Source organism: Strongylocentrotus purpuratus, unplaced genomic scaffold, assembly GCF_000002235.5.
Source record: "Strongylocentrotus purpuratus isolate Spur 01 unplaced genomic scaffold, Spur_5.0 spur5_scaffold_1, whole genome shotgun sequence".
Lineage (NCBI taxonomy): Eukaryota > Metazoa > Echinodermata > Echinoidea > Camarodonta > Strongylocentrotidae > Strongylocentrotus > Strongylocentrotus purpuratus.
In genome coordinates, this window is record NW_022145594.1 from 51,608,873 (window position 1) to 51,633,860 (window position 24,988).

Here is a 24,988-nt window from a genome sequence, read left to right on the forward strand (position 1 = left end):
TAGTTGATAAACCCACGAGGGAATGTAACATACTTGACAAGATTTACACAAATTTTTCTGAATTTTATACGAATATTTTTACTCTTCCACCAATTGGCAAAAGTGACCACAACTGTATCATTTGGTCTCCTGATAATTTTGTTAAACGAACAACTAAAAAGAAAACCAAGATTGTACGTCCATTGAAAGACAGTGGGATACGCTTGTTTGGTCAGTGGTTAACTGCTCATACATGGGAGGAAGTTTTTCAAAACTCTGATTTAACGTTAATGTGTACCAGGTTAACCGATACTCTTCAAACTCACCTTGACTTATACTTGCCTACATGTGAAATAAAATTGTGCAATACTGATAAACCATGGGTAACTCCACATTTAAAATCACTTATCCGTGATAGACAAAACGCTTTTAAGAAAGGAAATAATTATCTTTGGAAACATTTACGCAATAAAGTTGCTGAAGCTATATCTGTTGCTAAAAAGAATTATTACAATTCTCGTATAAAAAGAGAAAAGTTGAATAATCCGTCTGCTTGGTACAAACATATTAAAATACTTACAAATGGTAATTGTGACCCCGTTCCAATTACTATTCCTGGTATTGAATCACAAAAACCTCATTGTTATAAAGAAGCTGCTAATGCAATTAATAATTTGTTTGTGTCTATTGCTTCTGATCTTCCTCCCTTAGATAGGAGGACTTTACCATGTTTTTTACCTTCAAAGTGCAATAGCCCAGAAATCAGTAACTGGGAAGTGTATTGTAAATTACGTAAAATACAATTGCAAAAAGCATCCGTTAGTAATGATATACCGGTACGCATTATACGGGAATTTGCATGTGAATTGAGTGTACCATTTACGAAGATTCTAAACCAATCCTTTAGACAAGGAAAAGTTCCAACCCAATGGAAAACTGCAGAAATATGTCCGATTCCAAAATCTCAACCTCCTCATATTAATAATCTTCGCCCAATTGCATTGACTTCATATTTTTCCAAAGTAGCAGAATCCTTTATAGCAAAATGGTTATTAGAAGATATTGATAAACATATTGACACTCACCAATTTGGCAATAGACCTGGGCTGTCTACTACACATTACATTATTGGTCTTTTACATAGTCTATATAAAAATGCAGAAAACAGTAAATCTGTGTCAACTGTTATTTGTACAGATTTTAGTAAAGCTTTTGATCGCATAGATCACAATATTCTTATTATAAAAATGATTCATATGGATATAAGGCCTTGGATAATAGATTGGATTGCCAGTTTTTTAGAATTTCGTAAACAAAATACAAAATATAACGGTGTTTTATCAAATGTTGAATTCAATCATGCAGGTGTTCCCCAAGGAACACGTCTTGGGCCAATTCTCTTTTTAATTATGGTAAACGATTTATGTGAGCAACTTTCTATACCGTATTTTAAATATGTCGACGACCTCTCGTTAGTACAATGTCGGAAATCTACAGATGTCTCACAATTACAATCAATACTTAATTCTGTGCAATCTTGGTCTATTGTGAATAATATGTCACTAAATCCTTCAAAGTGTTTTACCCTCCAAATTAGTTTCATGAAAAATCCACCAGACCCAGAAATTCTTTTTATTAGCAACACCGAGTTGTGTAATAGGCATAGTGCTAAGATTCTTGGAGTGATCATCCAGTCTGATCTAAAGTGGAATTTGTATATTGATGAGCTAATGAAAAGATGTAATAGAAAAATGTATATGTTGAGGAAACTCAAGAAATTTAATTTACCTTTAAATGATTTAGTATTAATCTACACAGGTTATATACGACCAGTATTAGAATATTGCGCCCCTGTGTTTCATAGTGGTCTTACATCTGAACAGAAAAACAGTCTCGAAAGAATACAACGGAGGGTTTGCAAAATTATTTTAGGCTCTAATTTTATGTCATATTCACATGCATGTCAAGTATGCAATTTAAGTACACTTGAGGAAAGAAGACTAGTACTGTGTATAAAATTTGCAAAATCTTTAGCAATTCACCCAGCATGCCAGAACTGGCTACCTCCAAAAAAAGAAATTAGAATATCATTACGTCAGACTCCTACATATCATAATTTCAAATGCAAAACCAATCGCTTCAAAAACAGCCCTTTACCATATTTGATCAATCTAATTAACCATAATTAAATGCTTTTTTAACTACGTGTTAAATTTCAAACACAGTACTAGTCTTCACCTCAGTCGTCTTTAGTCTTAAAATCCAATGTATTCATTCTAAACGAGAGTATAAAACTTTTTTTTGTTATTCTTAACGTGTTATGTTATTTTGAATGTATTTTTAACAAACTTTTTAACGTGTAAATATTTAAAAATGCAACCTGTCACTTTATTATGTCAACATGTACACATGAATAATCCAGCTTCTGCTGCTTTTCATGTAAAATGACAATTATCATGCATGTATTTTGAAATTACATAATAAACCATTATTGAATTGATTGAATTGAATTGAATTGAATTGAACAACAACAACAAATAGTAGCGTTTATTATAGAGTTTATGTTAAATGAATTCAAAAGACACGTGTTAATTTGCATATCATTAACAATAATGACAACAGTAACATACATTGTACATTGTACGAGATAAAGGCATGAATGAGTCACCCAGACATAATGATATAACAAGTGGAAACCCTATCATCACGATCATTATACTATGGACATAGGTTGCGTTGCATACATATCAGCTTAGTTCATTATGTTGCTGATGTAACCTGCTGTCACGTAGTAGTTAAGTTGCAAGTAGGATTGTCAACTTTCTTAGAATCGTGTCGATTTCTGTTAAATGTGATTAAACATGAAAAAACAGAGCAGCACTCGGGGTACACCATTTGTGCACCTCAATGCTTCTGATGCGAGTACGGGGTGAAATTGAATAGAAAATTGCATCATATTTGCAACCATGGTAACAGTAATAGAAATTGAACGTTGCATAAGATAAATGCACGAATGAATCACACAGACGTAGTAGTATAACATAATTACCATTACATCGTTGGTCACAGTTAAAGCCTCGGTCGTATGGCAAGCCGTTTTATCATTTAAACATCTTTCTTGATATCAAGAAGTCAATTCTTGATATCACGAAATCGAATTCTCGATATCAAGAATTACCATTGCTTTACAACGTAAAATCATTTCTTGATATCAAGAATTCAATTCTTGATATCAGGAATTCGCTTTCTTGATAACACGAATTCATTTCTTGATATCAAGAAATCGAATTCGTGATGTCAAGAATTGAATTCTTGATATCAAGAAATGATTTTACGTTGTGAACCAATGATAATTCTTGATATCGTACGAGTACGATATTTGTACGAACTCATCTTTCGTACGAACTTATTTGACCGAAGCTTAACAAACAAACAAACTAACCTTCAACTATATACTTGCTTTTTTTTACATTCTTTCTGCTATTATATTGAATGAATAAAGTATGTGACGAAAAAAATACATTAGAGACATTTCTCCGGCTATATACAGTATTCGCTCGTCGTCCAGACTATTGGTTCTAAACAACACAGCCTGCGCATGACATTCATCCTTACGTTCGAGATGATTGGTCGGCTGGTTGGTCTGTAGCTTTTGTTGTGGCTACTGTTGTAGCCCCGCCCAACATTGATTCTGAGTCGCCAGCCAACAAGCGCACGATGAGTTGAGGAAGACTGGTTAGCTGATCAGTATCAGTTTCAGTTAGCATACCTCGGGCTGGGACTTGTGATCTTTGCATCTCTTAGTGATCCTCAATTTTTAGACGAACTGGTTGTTATCAAACACCTCTACAAGGTAAGACGCCTAACCTTCATGCTATTAAAATGCTAATTGAATGAATTTCTTTCATGGAATCTTATTCATATATTATTTGTGCAAAGATTTCAAGAGGTATTGGTGTCATAACAGATTAACATATATTTGACCTCAAACTATACTCATCATTATTTATTTTATTGTGTTATTTTCTGGGGCTATTCATATCAAACCCACCTCCTCAGGTTGAAATTACTAAAAAAAGAAAGACATCTACCAAACTCTCACTTTCGAAGTCCAGGTGGACCTATATTTCGTCATCTACACATTTTGCCTGTTACTGACAGTTTTGGTTATTTATGTTTAAAGACTGGCGTTACCTTAGTTTAATTTGTTGACATGGCTGATAGATTTTTACCTTCAATACTCCGTGGTCATGGTAGTCATGTTTTGACGACGGAGTCTTGAACCATACGGCGTCATCAGCATGTATATACAACTATCTTTCTTTTATAATTCTTCTTTGTTTTCTACTACTTCTACTTCTTTTTCTTTCCTTCTAGCTGTGTGTGTGCGAATTTATGCAATGTGTATGTGTGTTGATGATTGAATGTTCGTATTATTAAAAGATTGGTTGTATGCACACTGTCGCTCATATAGTTGGAATATTTTAGTTTTACCCCAATTCATGAAATTACTGTGTCATTGATTTATTCCTAATAGGTTTTAGATAATAGTATACAATCTCGGATCTTATTGAATTATAATTTGCCCGTGTTTGTTTTGCGTGTCTGCTATTAAAAGCATGTGTATGCTACTATGCTTATCAACTAGGGGACCTACGCCCTTTAGTCATAAATGCCCCACATAAGGGCACTAATAGTTACGAGGCCATTGATTTGCCACTGAACCATTACTGTATGCAGCGGGGGCTAGGGTAGGGGCAGTTCCCACTAATACAAAAAACAAAGAAAATGCAACCAATTTTCAATAATTCATTGAATTTTACCCAGGTCCCCAACATAAAAAAAACATTCTTTGTACGACCATGCATTATGGCTCAAGGCATGGGCACACAGCGATTTTGTTATGTTTGGGACCGGGCGAAATTCAATGAATTATTGAACAATTATTGCATTTTCGTTTCTTTTTTTTTTATTTGTGGGAACTGCCCCCTACCCTAGCCCCCGCTGCGTACAGTCATGGTTTAGTGGCAAAGCTATGGCCTCGCAACTGTGAGGCCCCAGGATAAAAAAACGTGTCGATGTGCTATATCAGCGCCCTTTTGTGGGGCATTAATCCTCATCACTGCCATTTCTGACTTAATGACGTAGGTCCCCTAGTTGATAAGCATAGTAGCATACACATGTTTTAGCAGTCACGCAAAACAAACACTGGCAAATTATTATTCAATAATATCTGAGAATGTATACTTTTATCTAGATTTATTAGGAATAAATCATTGTCTTCCATAAAGTGAGGTTTAAAAAAATATTCCAACTATATGAGCGACAGTGTATGGTTAATTTGCTCAAGGGGCCCTGTTTACAAGCATTCGCTTCTTTAGGGCTCCTAACCTTTATTACTTTGTATAATATCACGTTTTATGGTTGAATAAATTAAATTAAATGAATTGGAAAATGTTTGAATTATTGTCTTATACGGTGAGCTTTTTTTGGCACTAACATCTTCTGCCATTACTCCGTTATTAAATACATCTTAATTATTGACCGATTTCTAATATAAGGCTTGTTTTTCAGGTTTCTAAATCTGTCAATCACATTGATTTGCTTGATCCAATGCACTCCTTCTATTGAGTCGCACATAACTTTTGACTAGAATACACTTATTCGTCTGTAGAATGACAAACTTTGTACTGCTGATAAAAGTCAAGTTGTCTTCCCATGAATGCTTGACTTTTTGTTGCATTTGACCTGGTGCACCGTACAACTCTTTCACAAAGGCTGGTCAATCGCTTTTTTTTTCTACTCGATAATTTCCACTTTTGGTTCCAGTGAGACCTTAGCAACAGGTCGTCGAGTAAGGTCCATTTTAAACTAATACGGGATTATTTTTACCAGAAGTCCCATATTTTATGGGATTGTCCCGTATGTCGTCCAATTGTCAGCGTCCCGTATCGAACCTCCGCGGGGTGTAGTTCGTCCCATGTTTGCCTAATGCTGATTGGAAATGGATAATAGTTGTATGCCAAACTGTAGACCTACAACACTGCACGAACAAGCAGAACAGATTCTTAATTTGTGTTCGCTCACTCGCTATTAATGTTTTAGAAAATGGAAACGAATAGGGTATCATTACATAAAGAACATTATTTCTTTATCAAGAAATAGTTTCAACGTCACATTAATCATGACATTTGAAACATAAGCTACCAAAGTTGAGTAGGTTGCTTTTGTTAACCAATGACTGCTTCCTGAAACTTTTAAGCCAGTGTCACCTTTAATGCTGATATCTATACTCTTAAGATTGAAACGAAATAAGTGCAGTGCCTCAAATCTGTTGATAAAAAAAAGGAGGTGACTTTCAAAAATCAGTTCATTTTAAATATTGTGATCATATTTTCCAATCTCACCTCACCCCATAAAACTATGACACCTTGTTAATTACATCGATAACACCATTTTCTGTTCATGTAGGATCTTTGGAATTGCCTCTGGCGGAGGAAGGACGCCCTCAAGCATGGGGGATATACTAAAGCTACATGTAATTGCAGCCATCGTTGTGATAGTGAATGGAGTTCAAACAGTCAGTGTATCAGGTAAGACCACCAACCCTATCTCCCCCTACTAACTGCCAGTTTTATTGTTTGGGTTCGTTTTTGCTTACGTATCATCTAGCTACGTATTCATTTCAAGGGCGACAATCCTAATGTTTTAATTATGTAACGTTTAGACCTTATCCTGTTTTTCTCGAGACACACCTGCATGTCAAGAAGATTCTACTGGAGTGAACTACAGAGGAGACTTATCTCAGACAATCAACGGTCATACTTGTCAAGCATGGACCTCTCAGGATCCCCACCAACACGATTATACTCCAGCTGACTTTTCTAAGGCAGGATTAGACGACAACTATTGCAGGAACCCAGATAATGGTGACACTGCTTGGTGTTACACCACCATTCCTGGGATAAGATGGGAGTATTGTGCTGTAGGTTTCCTCGACCCCAGATGCAAAGGTAGCGTTGTAGTGTTAAAATGTGAGCAAAGCGCTGCTCAAAATCAATTAATGTACAATTCAATTCAATTCAGTTCAATTATTCATTCAATATATACAAAACATATACATAAATTTGCGTATGAACGCATATGATAAATACTAAAAGATGGACATATTCAAATCAGGAGTTGGAACCACAAGTAACATCAATTGAGTGGGGATCAGATTAAAGATCTATTTAAAGATCTTGTGTGCTCGACCCCATTGTGATGTATGAATTGCATTAAATATTTTTGCATGTACAACTCATTATTATATTGGACCATTTTGTTCGGTAACCTTAACCTTCGTGAAATGAGCTTTCGAGAACAATACTGGCAGCCAATGACCAGTGTTGCTCCTTCTGTCTATTGGAATGTATTGGTTGTTTTTCATGAGTATTTTATTCAAACGTACATTTTTCTATATATTTGTTCATTCATTAATTCATACCGTTTATTCATTAACATCTACTTCTATATACTTACACATTCGTTTAAGTATGTGTTTATCTATCAATGTATTTATCAATTTATTCATACTTTAACTCAATTCCATTGTAGCATTACATGACGTACATGATGTCTGTCCTCATGTGACTATGATGTCATGTCCTTTGACCACTCTGGAGAGCGGCGAGACTGTACAATTGATCCCGAAACCCATGCAATCCGATCTAGACTGGTTAATATCCAACCTCCCAGCAGACCTTCAGATTCATCATGATGTCCAGCGCTACTATTGCACCGAACCAGGTAGTATTTACATGCAAAATCCGCGAAATGTGTGTAATTCTGAAAATGAGAAAGTCTCGTTAATACATGGAAGGTTCATAATTCCGATAATCAATATATCGTTCTACGTCTTTTTCGGAATTACGAATCCAATTTAATTTTCGGAAATATGAACCTTGGGAATTACAAGCCTTTAGAAAAAGAGAACTATCGGAATTACAAACCTTCGGAAAATAACATGTAGCCGAAAAATTACTCTGTAGCCAAAACAATGCATTTGTTTCAATTCATATTTATATGGCACTGAAGAAGAACCATGTTATTATGACATCGATCACAACTTGTTGATTACCCTATTACCGTGACCAGGTATTGTATTACCGAAAATGTCATTCATTCAATATAATTACAATTTTATGTTCAATAATAGGCGGTGTCGTGATAATTATAGTGGTTACTTCAATAAACTCTCAAACCAATCGTAGAGGGTTCGAAACCCAGCCTGGCACTCAAACCTGCTTTGGCATGGCGTACTTCCCTCTCCATCCAGATGTAAAATTGTGGGTAATCTTTTGCAACGAAGAATACTATTAATGCTTAAGAGGCTCCTGGATAAACAATAAATAGTTCCGATATCACCAAACAGTTAAAACTTTTGCCTTCCGGTTTCGTGTTTTCGTGCCATACCATTTTGCAAAGCTTCCCTCGTTCAACTTGCTTTTTGCAAACTTTTAACAATTCTTTTTTCACAAAATGTCTGATGAAAACTAAAGGCATTTGAACTTGAACTTTCAGATGAAGGTGTGACAAGTATAAGAATAGTGTGATTTTAATTATCAAGTAACAGTTGACTTGATAATCTATAGACGTGACAAACCAAGAATGTTGTACTATGAAATTGTTTTCTTAAAGAAAACTGAAAGAAACATTGTTTGGAACTTACTTTGAATAGTTTATTGAAAGGGCATTTTGACACCTATACGCTAGTTGTGTACAGGCAAAATAGCACATTGATTAAGCCTGCATGAGACCCCACCACATGCCACCCCCCCCCCACCCTTTGTGATTATTATTATTTATCAATTTTTAAATTAAAACACAAAACCAATGGCTGACCTTAAAAAGGTGACTATACCCCCCCCCCCCCACCTTAACGGAACAAAATGTCAATTTTTCAAATTTTGAGACCAAAAAAAAAAAAATGTCCTCTTACCCCCCCCCCCCCCCCCTCCCAAAAAAAGGACACTTTTGTTTTAATTACATAGCATGGGGTTGCTCCAAAATACACACATACCCAAACTGAAGGGGGGTTAACCCCCCCCCCCCCCCCCCGGCGTACGCGCCTGCGTGCAATCTACAATCTGACTCGTGAAGAACACCTGTAAAAATAAAGTCGTCACCAGGCAAAAGCGTTGTAAGAAAATGGCCTACAGTATTCGATATAATTGTGAGTAGGCCTAATAGCAAGTAATGAAAAGAAGAACAGGCTACCTATAGGCCTATTAGCCTATAGTACCATAATATCAATTTCATTCATAAAAAAATGAATTTCGCCATAAAACTCTCATCGTGTTTCTTGTATCTTTTAATTACACACATTTTATTTCGAGTTCATGTAGGAAAAGTGATTGGAAGTTGGTGACATGTCGGGTAGGGAAAATCGAACGGGGCCCGGTTTATATGTGACCTAGGCATTAGACCCCACCACATAACCTCTCAAATGACAATGTCAATGTTGAAGAAAAACATCCAGTACAGGATGAAACTACATCTAAAGTTGTATCGAATTAGATTAGATTTAAACAAGCCACCTTTGACGTATCGTACGGAAAACCGGGTAGAAATTAAAAATAAGTAAGGGAAACAATAAATAATAAATCCTGATTTGGACGAACATATTCGACTGTAATTCAGATATTATTAGCAAGAGGAGTGAGAAAAAACTCCGCTGTGTGCAAAGCAATTGATACGACTGGCTGAACTCCGCTGTATGCAAAGCAATTAATCGGGTTGGCTGAATTTCATTACGACTTTTTATTGGAGCATATGTTGCATTATACAGAACCGCCCACACATGACGAATTTATACGAAAAAGGCAATGAATCCATTTCAGTGCAATATATTATGTATACATGTAATATACTGAAGTGTATTGTGCTACCTAAACGTCCCGGTGACAAGGTGAATTATGATCATTAACAAAAGTATGTGTTTGCGAGTACATATGGCTGGAAGTACGCTGAACTAGGCGCAATTTCACGGACCGCAGTATCAAATGAATTGCCCCTTTCACATGTTAAAGGTGTTAGTTTAAGTTAATTAAACAGGATAATATCTCTAGGCTGCTGTTGAATAAACGGGAACGGAAGCCTAATGTTTGGTTGTACAGGTCATGCATATCCATCATAAACATACTTAGGCATCCAGTGGTGCAGCATGGGCCGACATTTTGAAGGGGCACTAGCCTCACGGAGGGGGGGGGGGGTCCAAACTTATTCGGTAGATAAAAAGCAGTCTGAAGCCTTTGATCATAATGGTGGGCGTCTGGTTGGTTGATATATCTACTCTTTACTCGTTTCATCTCTCCTTTCTCTCGTGTTCTTTTCCCCTTCTTTTTTCTTCTGCCTTTTTACTAAGGGGGCACGTGCCCCCCTGTGCCACCCTGTAGGTACTACATTCAGGCTCTGTGCTACACGAACACCTGCTTTGGTGCAAAGGGGTGGGTGATCGTAATTTCCTATGCCCTCATTGTGATCATATGGTAAGAAGGGAGTGGAGATGGTGCACATTGTGCCTGAATGAATCCGACGACCGGGGTAAAAATATTTGTAAAATGCTTAGAGACGAAATACCATATCTGGCGCAGGCTATATAAATTCAAATTATTATCATTATTGCTTCAGCAAATATAAAAATATTAACTCAAATGCTATAACCACAAAATGTAAATATAACAACAAATATAACAACATTTCGCCTACAAAATAAATGTTAACTTTCCATTTTCATTACAAATCTTATCACATGTAAACTGCAAAAGTAATCACCCATTGTTTTTATGATAATGATAGTAATTTTAATATTACTCTTTAATTCTTTCATATGACATTACCAACAAAATCATGATCAATAGATAACGCAAGACTGATTACAGACATTTTGAAGTGGCTGTGTCGAATACCCATATATGGTGCGTCCTTTGTCAATTAGAATTGAACTTAGGACACACCTCCGTCATTTGTGTTGCTTGGGGTGGGGGGGGGGGGGGGGGTCATCGGTCTTACTTGAAAAACAAATCATAATTTACAAGGCTAGTGTTTAAAAAGATCTAGTGGTCCAGGCGTATGTGTTTCAATTCTTGTCACCCCCCCCCCCCCTTCCCTTTCTCACTTTTCTAACTTTCTTATTTCTTGTTATTTCTTAACCATTGGCTGGGACATTAACCCTCGCGTCCCTTGTGTTTACACCATTGTTTTAATGTATTAGACCTTGGGGTATTCACTTTTCTTATCCATGTTTCCCCATGTGTCATGTCTGTCACCAGCATGCCTCTCACACCCTTGTCTTCATGGAGACACTTGCGAGGAGACGGACACAGGATTTACTTGTCTCTGTTTAGAGCGCCACTGTGGTGAAAGGTGTGAAGAAGGTAAGTGAGACAGGGGTGGAAGCAGGTAAATGATTTGTGTACGGGAGAGGGAGGTTGGTGAAAACCCTTTCCCAACATGGTAATTGTGGGGAGAGCGAGCATTTTGAAACAAGAGAGCTAGCATGTTTTTTTTTTTAATTGTGCAAGTGTGGTAAGTGTGACAGTGCAAAGCCAGATTCAGGTATTTGTAAGCGAGGAGGGGGAGGGGGGCAAACTCTTGTCGACATGGAGACATTTGTTAGGAGAGCAATACAGCTATTCTCTACTTCGATAACTATCGTGGTAAAAGCTGTAAGGATGGTAAGACAGAGGTAGAAACGGACCAGGTTTTTTTTATACGGAGGGGAAGGGGAGGGGAGGGGGCGAATCCTGGTCAAAATCTTTTTCTACATGGCGGTACTCTGCGAGGATAGCGGAATCGGAATGAATACTTCAATTTAAAAGGCTCTCTTGATGAAGGGTAGGTGAGAAGGAGGCTTACTCAGAGGTTTTATTTCAGGGGGCAAACCCTTGTTGAACCCTTTTCTACATGTAAATGGAGGTAATTGTACTCTTGAGGAGAGCGATACAGGATTTACCTGCCTCTGGTTTGAAGACCATCATGGTAAACATCCGAGGAAAAGTATTGGCTAAGTATGTACAAGAAGAGGTACGGTCAAACCAGTTTAATAGTGGATTTCACAGGGACTCCAGGAACTCCATAAATACGATTTGATGAAGTGCTAAATGAAAATAATTTGTAATCTATATATTTATGGAGTGAAGTAATCCTAGTGTATAGTTATACCTCTTTTGTTGATTGTGGGGATTTCCCTGGGCTTTGTTCATGCTTCAATTTAACTACATATTTACACCCCATTATTCATTTTAGCAGATGGCTCTGTAATAATACTTATGAGTGGTTGATCACAAATCGTCCATCAACTATTTACTAATTGCATTCACACCAACACAAAACGTGTTCTAATATATATGACTAAGGTTTAAGTACTTAGTGACTTCGATGTAAAAATGAGTTGGTCAATTTAGCGCCTTACACAAACCAGTGACTATTCAGGTGTGATTGGAGAGCTGAGACACTTCACATCGCCGTAAATTCTTGTTTTTCCCAGGTCACTAAATGAGTTCAATTTTCTCTTTTTTCCCCTCAATATATCTGTCTTATTTCTATTGTTAACTATATAGATGTAACCATCCATTCGTTAAAGCTTCTTGGTGAAAAGAAAAATGAAGGAACGCTTGCCTTATCGTCCTGCTCCAGTCCTAACACATACGTGCTGGTACATCAGGATCATTGGAACAAAAACTTATCTCAAATGGCATGTCAGTATCTAGGGTTTGAAGGTAAGACATTATCCTTATCATCTTAATGGCCCTCCATTTATGTCTATTATCAGCTATACTTAAATTGCTGATATTGCTTTTTTTCATTTTTGATTGCAAGTTTGTTCAGGCTTTGCAAATGTGCGAGCTGTTGCCTTTCCCTGATTCTCTTTCCAGCAATACTCCATGTTAATGTATATATATATATATATATAATAATAATAATAATAATAATAGCTAGTTCTTATATAGCGCTTTACAAGACCGAAGGCCCTCTCAAAGCGTTTTACAGATATATATATTATTACCCCGGTCATCGGATTCAGGCTTACTCGCACACAATGCATGCACATTCTCCACTCCCTGGGGAGCATTCCAGCCAGGCGTCATTTTTACAAGCGCACACTTGCTAATCTAAGCACATTAGCTTTCACATCCTGCCGGGTACCCATTTAACACCTAGGTGGAGAGTGGCAAATGTAGATCAATGTCTTGCCAAAGGACATTAGTGCCGCGGTGGGACTTGAACCGCGGACCTTGTGATCCACAGTCCGTTGACATATTCACTCGTCCACGACACCTCTCTACACCTCTATATGTATGAGTGCAAGAATTATCAACTCTGACATGAAAACCAGTGTTCCAGAAAATGTAGGCGTGAAGAAATTGCATAATGATTTCTAAGTTTATTCCGAAGTATTTCTCGTACTAATCATTGCTATGTTCATGATGCTTGACTATGATTGAGTGATATTAAGTTTGCATGCCATATAATTTTGTTTATACAATGTATTTGTTTCTGTATGTGTTTTCACTTCAGAACCTGAAGAAGGCCTCACAAGCCGAATGCTCGTAATACAATTGTAAAGTACAGCTACGTCTCACGTTCCTAGACCATTTTTTTCACGCCTATATATATATATATATATATATATGTATGTATATATATATATATATATATATATATATGTATATATATAGGCGTGCAGAGAATGGCCTAGGAACGTGAGACGTAGCTGTACTTGAAGTTTTCGTGTGAGGCCTTCTTCAGGTTCTGAAGTGCAAACACATTTACAAACAAATACATTGTATGAACAAATATACATGGCATACAAACTTGATATCACTTAATCATAGTCAAGCATCATGAACATAGCAAAACTTAGTACGAGAAATACTTTTGGAATAAACTTAGAATGATTATGCAAATTCAAAGTGTTTTAACTTGCTTGTGTGTTGGGCTGTCGGTGTGTTTATTCAGTTTTTGTGATATATGTGAATGTGTAATAAGGGATGTGCGGTCAAGTGTGGATTACTGACCTGTGACACGGATGTTACTGATCTATATATATATTTATATATATAAAAGTGCGAGAATTCTCAACTCTGACATGACAACGGGTGTTCCAGAATATGTAGGCGTGAAGAAAATGGTCTAGGAACGTGAGACGTAGCTGTACTTTACAACTGAATAAACACACCGACAGCCCAACACACAAGCAAGAACCTGAAGAAGGCCTCACAAGCCAAAAGCTCGTAATAAACTTGTAAAGTACAGCTACGTCTCACGTTCCTAGACCATTTTTCACGCCTTTATATATATATATATATACATATATATAAACATTTTTCTAAATTAACCTTTCTGCATGATAATGTTACCAACAAATTACATTTGCCTCTTTCTTATTGGGTTGATGAGTGGTGATTTTTTAACACTTCTTCATTTGTTATCTTTTCTGTTCACGATACATTCTCATTTTCAACAATCAGGCCTATGTAGCCTTTGATCTTCTCTCAATCGCTTCGTTTATGTCCAACACTCACACCCCTGGTGAAAAACTAATCAGATATAATGACTTAAAGCTACGGATTTTGGTTTTCATGGTTATGTTCTAATTATTTTATTACGAATTTCAATAGCGTAAACGTACCCCTTGCCTTTGCAATCCTTTTATTTACCTCATGAACACTTTTTCCAAACTGATTTTTTAGTGAACAAAGATATTTAAACGTGTGGACTTCCTTCATTGTTTCCCATTATTTTTGAGATTCCTTGAAGGAGTTTGAGTCTATGTACACATATTATCATGCACTTTGTTTTCTTGTATTGAAATATAATTATTGCAAACTTATATCAAATTATTCTTTAATGTATTTACTTCTTTTTTAAATCATCAAACACTAGTGTTATAATGAGGAGTATATATATTCTGGTCGAGTTGGAGATTGAAATTCCATTTCCAGTTGATTTTTTCCCTCTTTAACCTAATTCCCTCTCTTATCCTTTCCAGTTTTCAAAACTGTTGTATCGGGAGCCTACCCTAGTTGCATGTGTTGTATGTCATCACAAATCAGTTATTGTGGTACTCGATGAAGTTAATATTCTTCAAAATAATATTGTGACTACTCTTGTATCCTACTTTTACTTCAAATTTATTGAACAAGGAGTATTTGCGACGGTGAGCGGTCCACTGTACGAGTCCTCGTCCGTCGATGTTCCTGCTGAAGCCGAATCAGTGATATGCCCTGCTAATACCACAAACATCACCGACTGCTGGTACAGTGAGACTAAAGTGGGACGAATAAACGAGAGTGAAACTATTTCCATTGTGTGTTGCCCCGGTAAGTAATTATAACAATGATAATGATAAAAGTAATCATATAAAATATAATACTAAAAATGATAATATTAATACTTTTTAATTGTAATAATAATATGATAGTAATAGTAATAATAATAACGATGATGATGATAATAATAATAATAATTTTTAGCAATAATAATGATAATAACAATGATAGTAATAATATTGATAATATGCTTTGTCTACACATGGTTGACAGAAAGTAACTCCATCAGTAAAGCTTCAACAATGGAAACATGTTCTATATCTACAGGAAATCTAAAAAAAAAAAGTAGAGAGATATTTTGATTGGCGATATCTTTAAAATAGCTCGACCATTCTTAATGAACATTTATTGATAACCTGCAAAATACCCCCTAGTGGTCTTGTGAATTTCAAAATGTTTCAAGCGAAAAAACTAACTTACGATATTTTTTTACAACTAAAACGCAGCAATTTCCAACTCATAATATTATTAGACATTGTTTTTTCTGAAAATATTTGTCGCGAAATACAAAAACTTGATATATATTGGCATGTGATCTCTCTGTAAACATTTGAAAATTTGTACATTTTGAGAAAAAAATGATATCTCTGTAGTATTTCCTTTGATTTTATATCCTTATAATATTGAAGGAGAGGTTTATAGAGGATATTATAAAATTCCTCACCTACGAAATTTTATCGAGGACGGTTACTGCTTTTTAAGATGTCATAATTTCGTTGCATTTTTGCCACACCGCGTATACTAACGGTTTAATGACTTGCTATGACGTGAATTGTAATTTTCACTCTCGTGTTTTATTTGCACTTCTAGGCCTCTGGGGTTTACTCTGTAAGATGCATTTATTTTTTCTTGACTTGATTCTCAACAGTGAACCCGTGTAATATATCTGGTCGACCACTCGGCCTTGAAAGTGGTGCTCTTTCCGATTCGGCTTTCTCTGTATCATCCTGCTACACTGTGCCCTACTGCAGCGGTGTCGGCCGGCTGAACTCTGAGACAGCCTGGATCTCATACGTGTCCGACCAATACCAATGGATGCAGGTCCAATTTGAGTCCAGTTATATCGTAACGGCCATAACGACTCAGGGAAGAAATGACGCTGATCAGTGGGTGACGTCATACACTTGTTCGTCTAGTTTTGACGACACGGCTTGGACTAATTATTTGAATGTATACTCTGGATCAGTTGAGGTAATTCCAAAACTGCGGCTCCTCAATTACACTAAAAACAAACAAATAATCAGTGGTCTTTGCGTTCACAGATATACAGTGTGACCTCGTTATAACTCCATGGGACTATGGAAAATTTGTTGCTATGATACAGCTTTGTATGGCTGCAAAAAGAACCTTACAAATAAACAAACAAAACAAACAAAATACAGTATATATTACTTAGGAATAAAACCGATTGGATTGTCTTGCTGAAGTGAAAGTTGATATAACAATGTTTTCATGTTACAAGGTCCCACTGTAATTTATATCATTAATAGTATTATATTTATTATTATTTTTTTATTTTGCAATAAAGAAAAGACGTAGGAAATCAGAAAACATAAAAATGAGCAGGTATAGATAAAGGATAGTACAACCACTTGAATGCCAGGGACAGAAAGATTCATTAAGCTAACATGGTTTATGAAACTTAACAATAAGTTTACTTTTAGCCAAGTGCCATATTTATTTTTAAGTTCCAAAACTGGGGAACAGGAAATAGAGGAAAGGATCTCCTATTTCTTGTTTTATGTATAATGGGTGACCAAAAAAATAAAATGGGCAAAAAGGCAATAAACATAATACATGTTTAGGCCTATGTATATCAAAACAACAGAGGATCATTATTACAACATTTACAACCCAATAATAATTATAATACATTTTGTTTGTATTTTAAAAAGAATTAAAGGCACACTGTCCAACTTGTAGCTACTTGCTCCCTCTATATAGAAAACTTCCCCAATCGGTGCCTGTTGGTCCCCCATGATCCTCTTTTTCTTATGTTAAATTAGAGCTGAGTTAATGAGTTAATGAGCTATCTGTCACAGTGACCTCGCTCGCTCGCTGTGTGGTCTAATCCCTTCTGGCTGAAGTAGTAAAGCCTGCCTTTAAAAGAAACAAGAAACAAAAATCTCGAAATTGACACCTTGGTTGAGCTAGCCATGTTGATAGGGAAGTTTCGACCACCCCCTGAATAAAGAATAAAATAAGAAAAGGTGATAGAAGGAAAAAAAAGAAAGAATAACATAAGAATAGAAGGAAGAAACAAAGAATAACATAAGGAAAGACAGAAAGAGAAAGTGATAGAATGATTGAAACAAAGAATAACATAAGAGAAAGTGATAGAATTATAACAACAAAGAATAACATAAGAGAAGGTGATAGAAGGAAAAAACAAAAAAAAGGAAGAAACAAAGAATAACATAATGAAAGACAAAAAGAGAATGTGATACAAGGAAGAAACAAAGAATAACATAAGGAAAGACAAAAAGAGAAGGTGATAGAATGATTAAAACAAAGAATAACATAAGAGAATGTGAGTGAAGGGAAAACCAAAGATTAACATAAGAATAGAAAGAAGAAACAAAGAATAACAAACGAGAAAGTGATAGAATTATAAAAATAAAGAATAACATAAGAGAAGGTGATAGAAGGAAAAAAACAAATAATAACATAAGAATAGAAGGAAAGACAGAAAGAGAAAAAGATAGAAGGAAAACAAGGTATAACATAACGGAACAGGCCACGATAAAGAGCATGGTATAGTAAACGCAAATTGCATGAAAAGCAGGCGTGCGGTTTTTGCCCAAACCGGAACAGGCTCCGTCATACAATCATGATTGAGAACTCCGTCCGTTCAATCGAATTTTAGCGACCGTGATTCTGCAGAATCATGATACAAAACGCATCTTTTTCAGCGTTTCATGTTTGTGTTTTCAAACACGTTTATTTTTACGACCGACGAAAAAATCGCTTGAACGCATTGCGTTTTAAACTAAACGTCTTTAGAAACCGTGATTCTAGGGTGAAAAAGTGTCGATTAAACGTTTGTGAATGATGGGGATGGGGAAAGAAGGAGAACAAAGATGGCCATGATAAACGTAATTGGCTCTTCTTGACAACAATGTGTTTAGTCAGCGTTGTATTGATTAACAGGCCGTATAAAGGGTTAAAAATTAACATGAGCTTCATTAAGAATGAGTTTTCTTTGCACTATTACTTAAAGTCATTCTCATTCAATTTATGTTTTACAGATATTTCCTGGAAACTATGACCGTAATAGCCATGTGACTCAGACGCTTGCTAGGCCGATAGTTGGACGCTCTTTCCGGATCCATCCAAAGACCAATCACGTTCAAATTTCTTTGAGGATGGAACTATATGGGTATGGACCTCTAACTGATGCCATAAGTAAGTGCAGAGTATTTTGCAAGAGATGGTCAAAACTTGAGAACTCTGGACGAAAAAGTTGTGGGCAGTCCCATTCACCCGTTTTTTCTTTTCTTGTTGTTGTTGTTGCTGTTCTATTTTGCATGCGTTTGTTTTTATTAGTACGTCATATAGCTTGTTGACAGGGTAGATTTCCGGATTACATTTAAGAAAAAATATTTTGAAATGTCAACCTTACCTTACGAATAACAGGAAATATAAGAAAAGTAGTTAGATGGTCAGTTAGGTGTTTTCATTTTTTTTTTTTGCAGCGTCGCTGAACCTCGATGCGAAACTTGGTTGCACTCCTCCTGTCCTCGGCGAGGGGCTTGGCGTGGAAGATGGTCGGATACCAGACTCTAGTCTGACCTCGTCATCGATCCTAGATTCCTATCATGCAGCTTACAGAGCAAGGCTGAATGAAGTTTATAGTGCAGGGTTAATTAAGCCCCGGTGCATGGATCCCTGCCCGTTCAGACAACAATAAGTGGGTTAAGGTAATTTGCTCCAGCATGTCTAAATGCGCATTGAGATGATTTGAATTAAAGTGTACCCATATCAAGAAAACAATATGTGTACAGCTAGAATATAATATAAAATCAACCTTCTATTCGTGATAGGCTGCCAGGCGCGCCGAAAGCAGTTTGGGATTGGGGGGGGGGGGGCAAACATTCCAGGGGGCTCACCTTCCAGAGGCAGTAACATAATGAGCAAAAACGCTTGGAACGGGGAGAGAAGAAAAATCTGCATCACCACCACTCTTACACGTTACATGCATGCCCCGCGGAACGTTTCTCAAAGTGGAGTATTACAGATCAGGTAGAGCGTGCATTGGCGTACACTGTAAATACTGCAGAAATATGATCGATCTCGATGCAAGCAAAAAGCTAAAAGCTGTTGTCAATCCGGGTCACTGGAACAATACTGCGCTCTGACTGTGGATTTAGCGCCTTTTGGAACTAAACAAAATTTTTGTGTCAATTTTTTTTCATATTTCTGAAAATTATTTTGAGAAAAGGAATGGTGATTTAAATGCACATGTGCAACTGGTATGTACTCATACTAATAACTCCATTTTGGTAAAAAATGGATTTAGCGCCTTTTGGAATGAAGCTCTTCATATATAATAATTATAATATAATAAGAATAAGAATAATAAGAATGAAAATAAGAATAGGAATAATGAGAATAATAATAATGTTAATAATAATGATGATGAGAATGAAAATCAAAATGATAGTAATAATTAAAAAACGAGCCGTTGCTGTACGAGAACATCCTCGTGTTGTTTATTTTATTATTACTCTTATTATTATAAGTATTATTATCATTGTTATTATCATTATTATAATTATCATTATTATTTCCTAAGTATTATAAATCATGATCAACATGGATGTCATCATCTTGATTTTGATTGGCTATCGCTATCATTCAAATCTGACAAGCCCTTTCGGTTTGCTCATATTGAAAGCAACATTTGTTAAAAAGGGTTCATATTTGTTATATATCGCTTGACCTTAACATTGGTATCAAATGCAAGATAATCTGCCATTGAATATATTAATATTTTGTCCTTTTCATCATTAAAATCACACAAAGGTCGATCTCGGCGAGGATACTTTGGTAACTGGTGTTATCACGCAGGGAAGGTCCATGTTTGGACAAAGGGTTACGTCATTCCAAATCTCCTACTCAAGGGACAATACAAATTGGACCTTTGCTCTGAAAGAGCAGTGTGGGGTACGAGAAGTGAGTTTCATTTTCGCGCTTCCAGAAAATGCTTATTTCATCTTACTTTTTATTCATGGTCTTGTTATTACTTATTATGTATTTTTTGAATTTCTGTATTGTTTTTGCATGCAATTATTTCCCCATATATTATATTAACACATCCAAAAGGATGTATTTTCTAGTATGCAAAATTAAAGGATTTAACAAGTATTGAACAAATATGAAAAGTTCCATTAAAATCAATTATTTATGTGCTTTGGCGATGAAGTCTCTGTGCCATATTGCACTTCTCATGGAAGTGTTATACCAATGGATTTGAGGCAAGACATTAATCAACATTTGCCATTCTCCACCCAGGTGTAATTGGGTACCTGGAAGTTTCCGGGGGTTATATGAATTGCAGGGCCCTTGGGAATAGCAGCAGTGATACTCATGAGGCTTTTCTTGGATAATACACAAATAAAGTTTATTATTGTTATTATCATTATCATTATTAAAATTATCATTATAAGAAATAAACATTCTCAAATGCTTTCGTTCTCTTTCAGACATATGCAGGAAATTTTGATGGTAACACATATGTGACATTACTGTTTCCTGAGCCAGTAACCGCACGGTACGTTAGGGTTCATACTGCAACATTCATTGGAGCTGCGGCTATGAGATTCGAAGTACTTGGTATTAACAATTGAACCATAACGATTTATCATTAAATTGATTTGTTGTTTTATTTAATTGTATTCATATTCATTTACTCATGTATTTATTTATCTAGTAATATATCCATATATGAATTGATTAATTCATTTATTTATTTATTAATTCATTTATTAAAATACTTATTGTGCTATAGCATCTTAATTAATGGGTGAGTCGATCAAAATTATAAATGATTTGAGTATAGCGCTATAGTTTTGGTGTCAGACGATTACACGATTACAGGCGACAGCAAGATCTTTAAAGACAAATAATCTACTATTTTGTTTTTTTAATGGAGACTTTTAACCCATGTTTGTACATGGTGTTTAACCGATAATAGCTCTATTTGATAACCGAGAGTAGACTCCACTTTTACGATGGAGCGACAGTTGAATCTTAAATGATCAACACTATACGGTAAACTTCAATAAACTCTACTCTAATGGAAAGCTCATCATAAACAAAATTCCCTCACCCGAACGCTCTCCGGGAAACGAAGTCAAGCTCGAGCAATTTCCCGATGGGACATCAAGTTTCGCTGCTTGCGATATCGAGATTCCTACACACGATAACTAGTAATATCACATCACCTACCGTCCCAGTTTAGCTTCCTGAGTAAGCTGCCAAAGGGATTACTCAACAAAGTACCAAGTACCAAGTCTGGGGTAAGCGAATTAAGACGCACTGCACACGGATACTATATTGTGTATTTCTTTTAATTATCTATGATAAATTGTCTTATTTGGAATGAGTAATTGCTTGCATGTAGAGTAGGGGAACTCTCCAAGCAGAATTATGGGATCCCTGATGCCACGAAGGAGAGCTGGTTCATGCAGAGAAACCTAGAGGTACATCATCTAAAGGGACAAAGGTCAGATAATAACAGATGTCAAAGTCACCACCAAAGATGTTGAAATGCTACAGGTACTGTGGAAAACAGCATGAAAAGATGCTCAGAAAATGTTCTGCAATTTGGTGAAGCGTGTACTAAATGTGGGGAAAAGAACTACTTCTACATCGAGACTGTGCAAAACTAACTTCCCAGAGAAAGTTCATTAAGTTGATGTCAAAAGGATGGAATAAACGGAGTTAAACTTATTTGAGCTTGTGACATGTGACATGTTAAATCAGTTTCACCATGCCCACAATTTTGTAACCAAATAAAGAGAAGAAGTTACTGAAGAGAATACAAAACTTTCTGTATGTGTAACATTTTTCATGTTTATGTAAATTATGTAAACGTGCTTAAGGGTCTCAAATTCCCTGCATATACCCTATACATACCCTTCCTCTCTCTCTCTCTCTCTCTGTGCTGCACGCGATTAAATATAATCTGTTCACTTGGCTTTCCATAGTCAGAAACAATGGCGCTCCTTTTGAGCGAACTATCCTATTTTCTCAAGCCACAAGTTTCGTAAATTTTCTTAAAGTATGGTTATTATATCATGTTTAAACTGGTTCTTGAAGGTTTAGGATCGAGGTCTACTGCCTGATGATTTCGTGTAAGTTCAATGCTCTTATTTTTATCATAATCAATAGTCTGGACAGAATTCAATACGTTTTGTGTGCAAATGGTCATAAGCGTGATTGAGTAGTTCTGACAGCTACAGCATACACTGTACAGTAGTATGTCTACATAAATTACAGCATGTTTTGTATTTTGGGGAAACATCTTCAGATATTTGGAAGTTTAGCTATTATAGTTAAAATTACCTTTGCTAGTTAAAGTTTGTGTTAAAGTATTGAATGAATATTTTTATATTGTTGTGTCAGTCAATTAGAGGGCTTTTCTAACAGTTCCGGCTCTAAGTCTAATAACTGAAAGGATTAGTTAATTTTGCTGAAACCTAAAGTTATGAGCACAACTTTTCCATTATCTGTTTCTAGTGGTGATGCCTATACCTATTTGCAATCTATCAAATTATGTTTGCAGTTATAGGAGACAAGCGACAGAGATTCATGGGTTACAATCCGATTACGTCAGATAGATAGCTTGGAAGTGCACAAGTCTGTAAGTTCATTTTGTTGAATAGACTTGTAAGGACAGGATATAAGTCTACATAATTTTAGACTGGGAAACTGCCTTTGTAAGAATGTTATATGATATACAATGCTTTGTTCCTAAGTACGGCAAGCCGTTTGCAGACCTCTAAAATGGTCAGGTTTTGTATAGGTACAGTCATGACTAAACATTGCTGTAATAATTCTCATTATAACTTGAGCATTATTCCATAAATACTGAAACTGAGAATCTATTGTTTGTTGTGATTTTAAGGTTCATCTGGTAGAAACTTTGAACTTAAAGGGATTCACCTATTAAAGTAAATGTACGTTAGTATTTTATGTACTTACCTGTTTGGATTATGATTGATTCATAAGCCTGAATCTGCCTAGTTGGACTGTTGAGAACATAGTTTGTTCTATTATGATCTTTTACATGTATAATTGATGCGATGTTATCATTCATTGTATTTTACAGTTTTACCACATTCACGTTATGCCGAAGTAAGGCTTGAATAAAGACTAGAGTACAACCTTTCAACTCAATCGTCTTCAAGATTACTTTATTCCGTTGTGAGGTTAGCTACTGGATAGGAGTGTGTGTTAGAGCACCCCGAGGACAGCATACTCTCTCCTTCTCCCTTATTCTTTTAATCCTTGTTTTTCTCTCTCACTCATGCTCTCTCCATTCACCCCCTTCTCTCTCTCTCTCTCTCTGTCTCTCTCTCTCTCTCTATCTCTCTCTCTCCGTCTCTCTCTCTCTCTATATATATATATATTTATATACAACCCCTCCCTCCCACTCTCTCTCTCTCTCTCTATATATATATATATACAACCCCTCCCTCCCACTCTCTCTCTCTCTCTCTCTTCTCCCGTGTTCTTTTTAACATTGTTTTTCTCTCGCATACTCTTTCTCTCTCTATCTCTCTCTCTCCGTCTCTCTCTCTCTCTCTCTCTCTATATATATATATATATATATACAACCCCTCCCTCCCACTCTCTCTCTCTCTCTCTCTCTCTCTCTATATACAACCCCTCCCTCCCACTCTCTCTCTCTCTCTCTCTCTCTCTTCTCCCGTGTTCTTTTTAACATTGTTTTTCTCTCGCATACTCTTTCTCTCTCTCTCTTTCTCTGTGATGCTCTTTCTTGTAGCGTCCCGATAGTGATGCATGCAGATACTTCTTACAACAATACTCAGAGCACTCATCTAATCATTGCATAATTCTACATATATCCATTTATTTCAAGCTATCCAAATATTCTTTGATCCAGATGAAAACATAAATACATGATGTGACGTCACTTTCATACTGCGCAGTAATTGGTCAAATCAGCTCCTAGTCTTCTCTCGGGTCGTATTTGTGAGATTCAGCGGGTTAGTCTAGATTCCATTACCACCTCCTTGGCCTATAGGAAAACAGACAAACATATGACATGTAAGATGCGATGAACAAGATATGACCAATTAAACTCCTCAACAACAATGACCATGAAGAGAAAGCAAGCAAGAGAGAACAGGAAGGAACAAAGGAAGGACTAAAGAGAGAAACAAAAAACAAAAACAAAGAGAGGCTTAGAGAAAGAAAAACACGAAAAAGTTCGATGAGCGTCATTTAGAAAAGGTCAGAACAAGGTTTTGAATTATTTGATTTACCTTGGAGCATGTGCAGATGAGAGAAAGCTTTTATTATGTGACCCCCCCCCCCCCCCCTCTTGACATGATTGAACGCTTCTTGTGATAACTAGTATGAATCATAGCTGTGTTTCTTTAAGA

General features: G+C 36.2%; 1 protein-coding gene across 4 annotated transcripts; it reads left to right on the forward strand.

The window, feature by feature from the left end:
• Nucleotides 1-3,444: 3,444 nt before the first annotated feature.
• Nucleotides 3,445-23,751, forward strand: LOC105439755 (EGF-like repeat and discoidin I-like domain-containing protein 3). 4 transcript variants are annotated; one of them, XM_030978451.1, is made up of 14 exons: nt 3,445-3,832; nt 6,451-6,572; nt 6,729-6,992; nt 7,576-7,767; nt 11,292-11,396; nt 12,582-12,740; nt 15,168-15,344; nt 16,222-16,544; nt 18,602-18,758; nt 19,049-19,273; nt 20,379-20,528; nt 21,059-22,711; nt 23,143-23,220; nt 23,689-23,704. In XM_030978451.1, exons 2-10 carry the CDS (start codon nt 6,494-6,496, stop codon nt 19,261-19,263), a joined length of 1,671 nt encoding a protein of 556 aa, XP_030834311.1. In that variant the 5' UTR covers nt 3,445-3,832; nt 6,451-6,493; the 3' UTR covers nt 19,264-19,273; nt 20,379-20,528; nt 21,059-22,711; nt 23,143-23,220; nt 23,689-23,704. The 4 variants fall into 4 exon arrangements, with proteins under 4 accessions (XP_030834311.1, XP_030834309.1, XP_030834310.1 ...); XM_030978449.1 differs by having other exon boundaries at nt 23,143-23,751; XM_030978450.1 differs by having other exon boundaries at nt 21,059-23,220.
• Nucleotides 23,752-24,988: the final 1,237 nt, after the last annotated feature.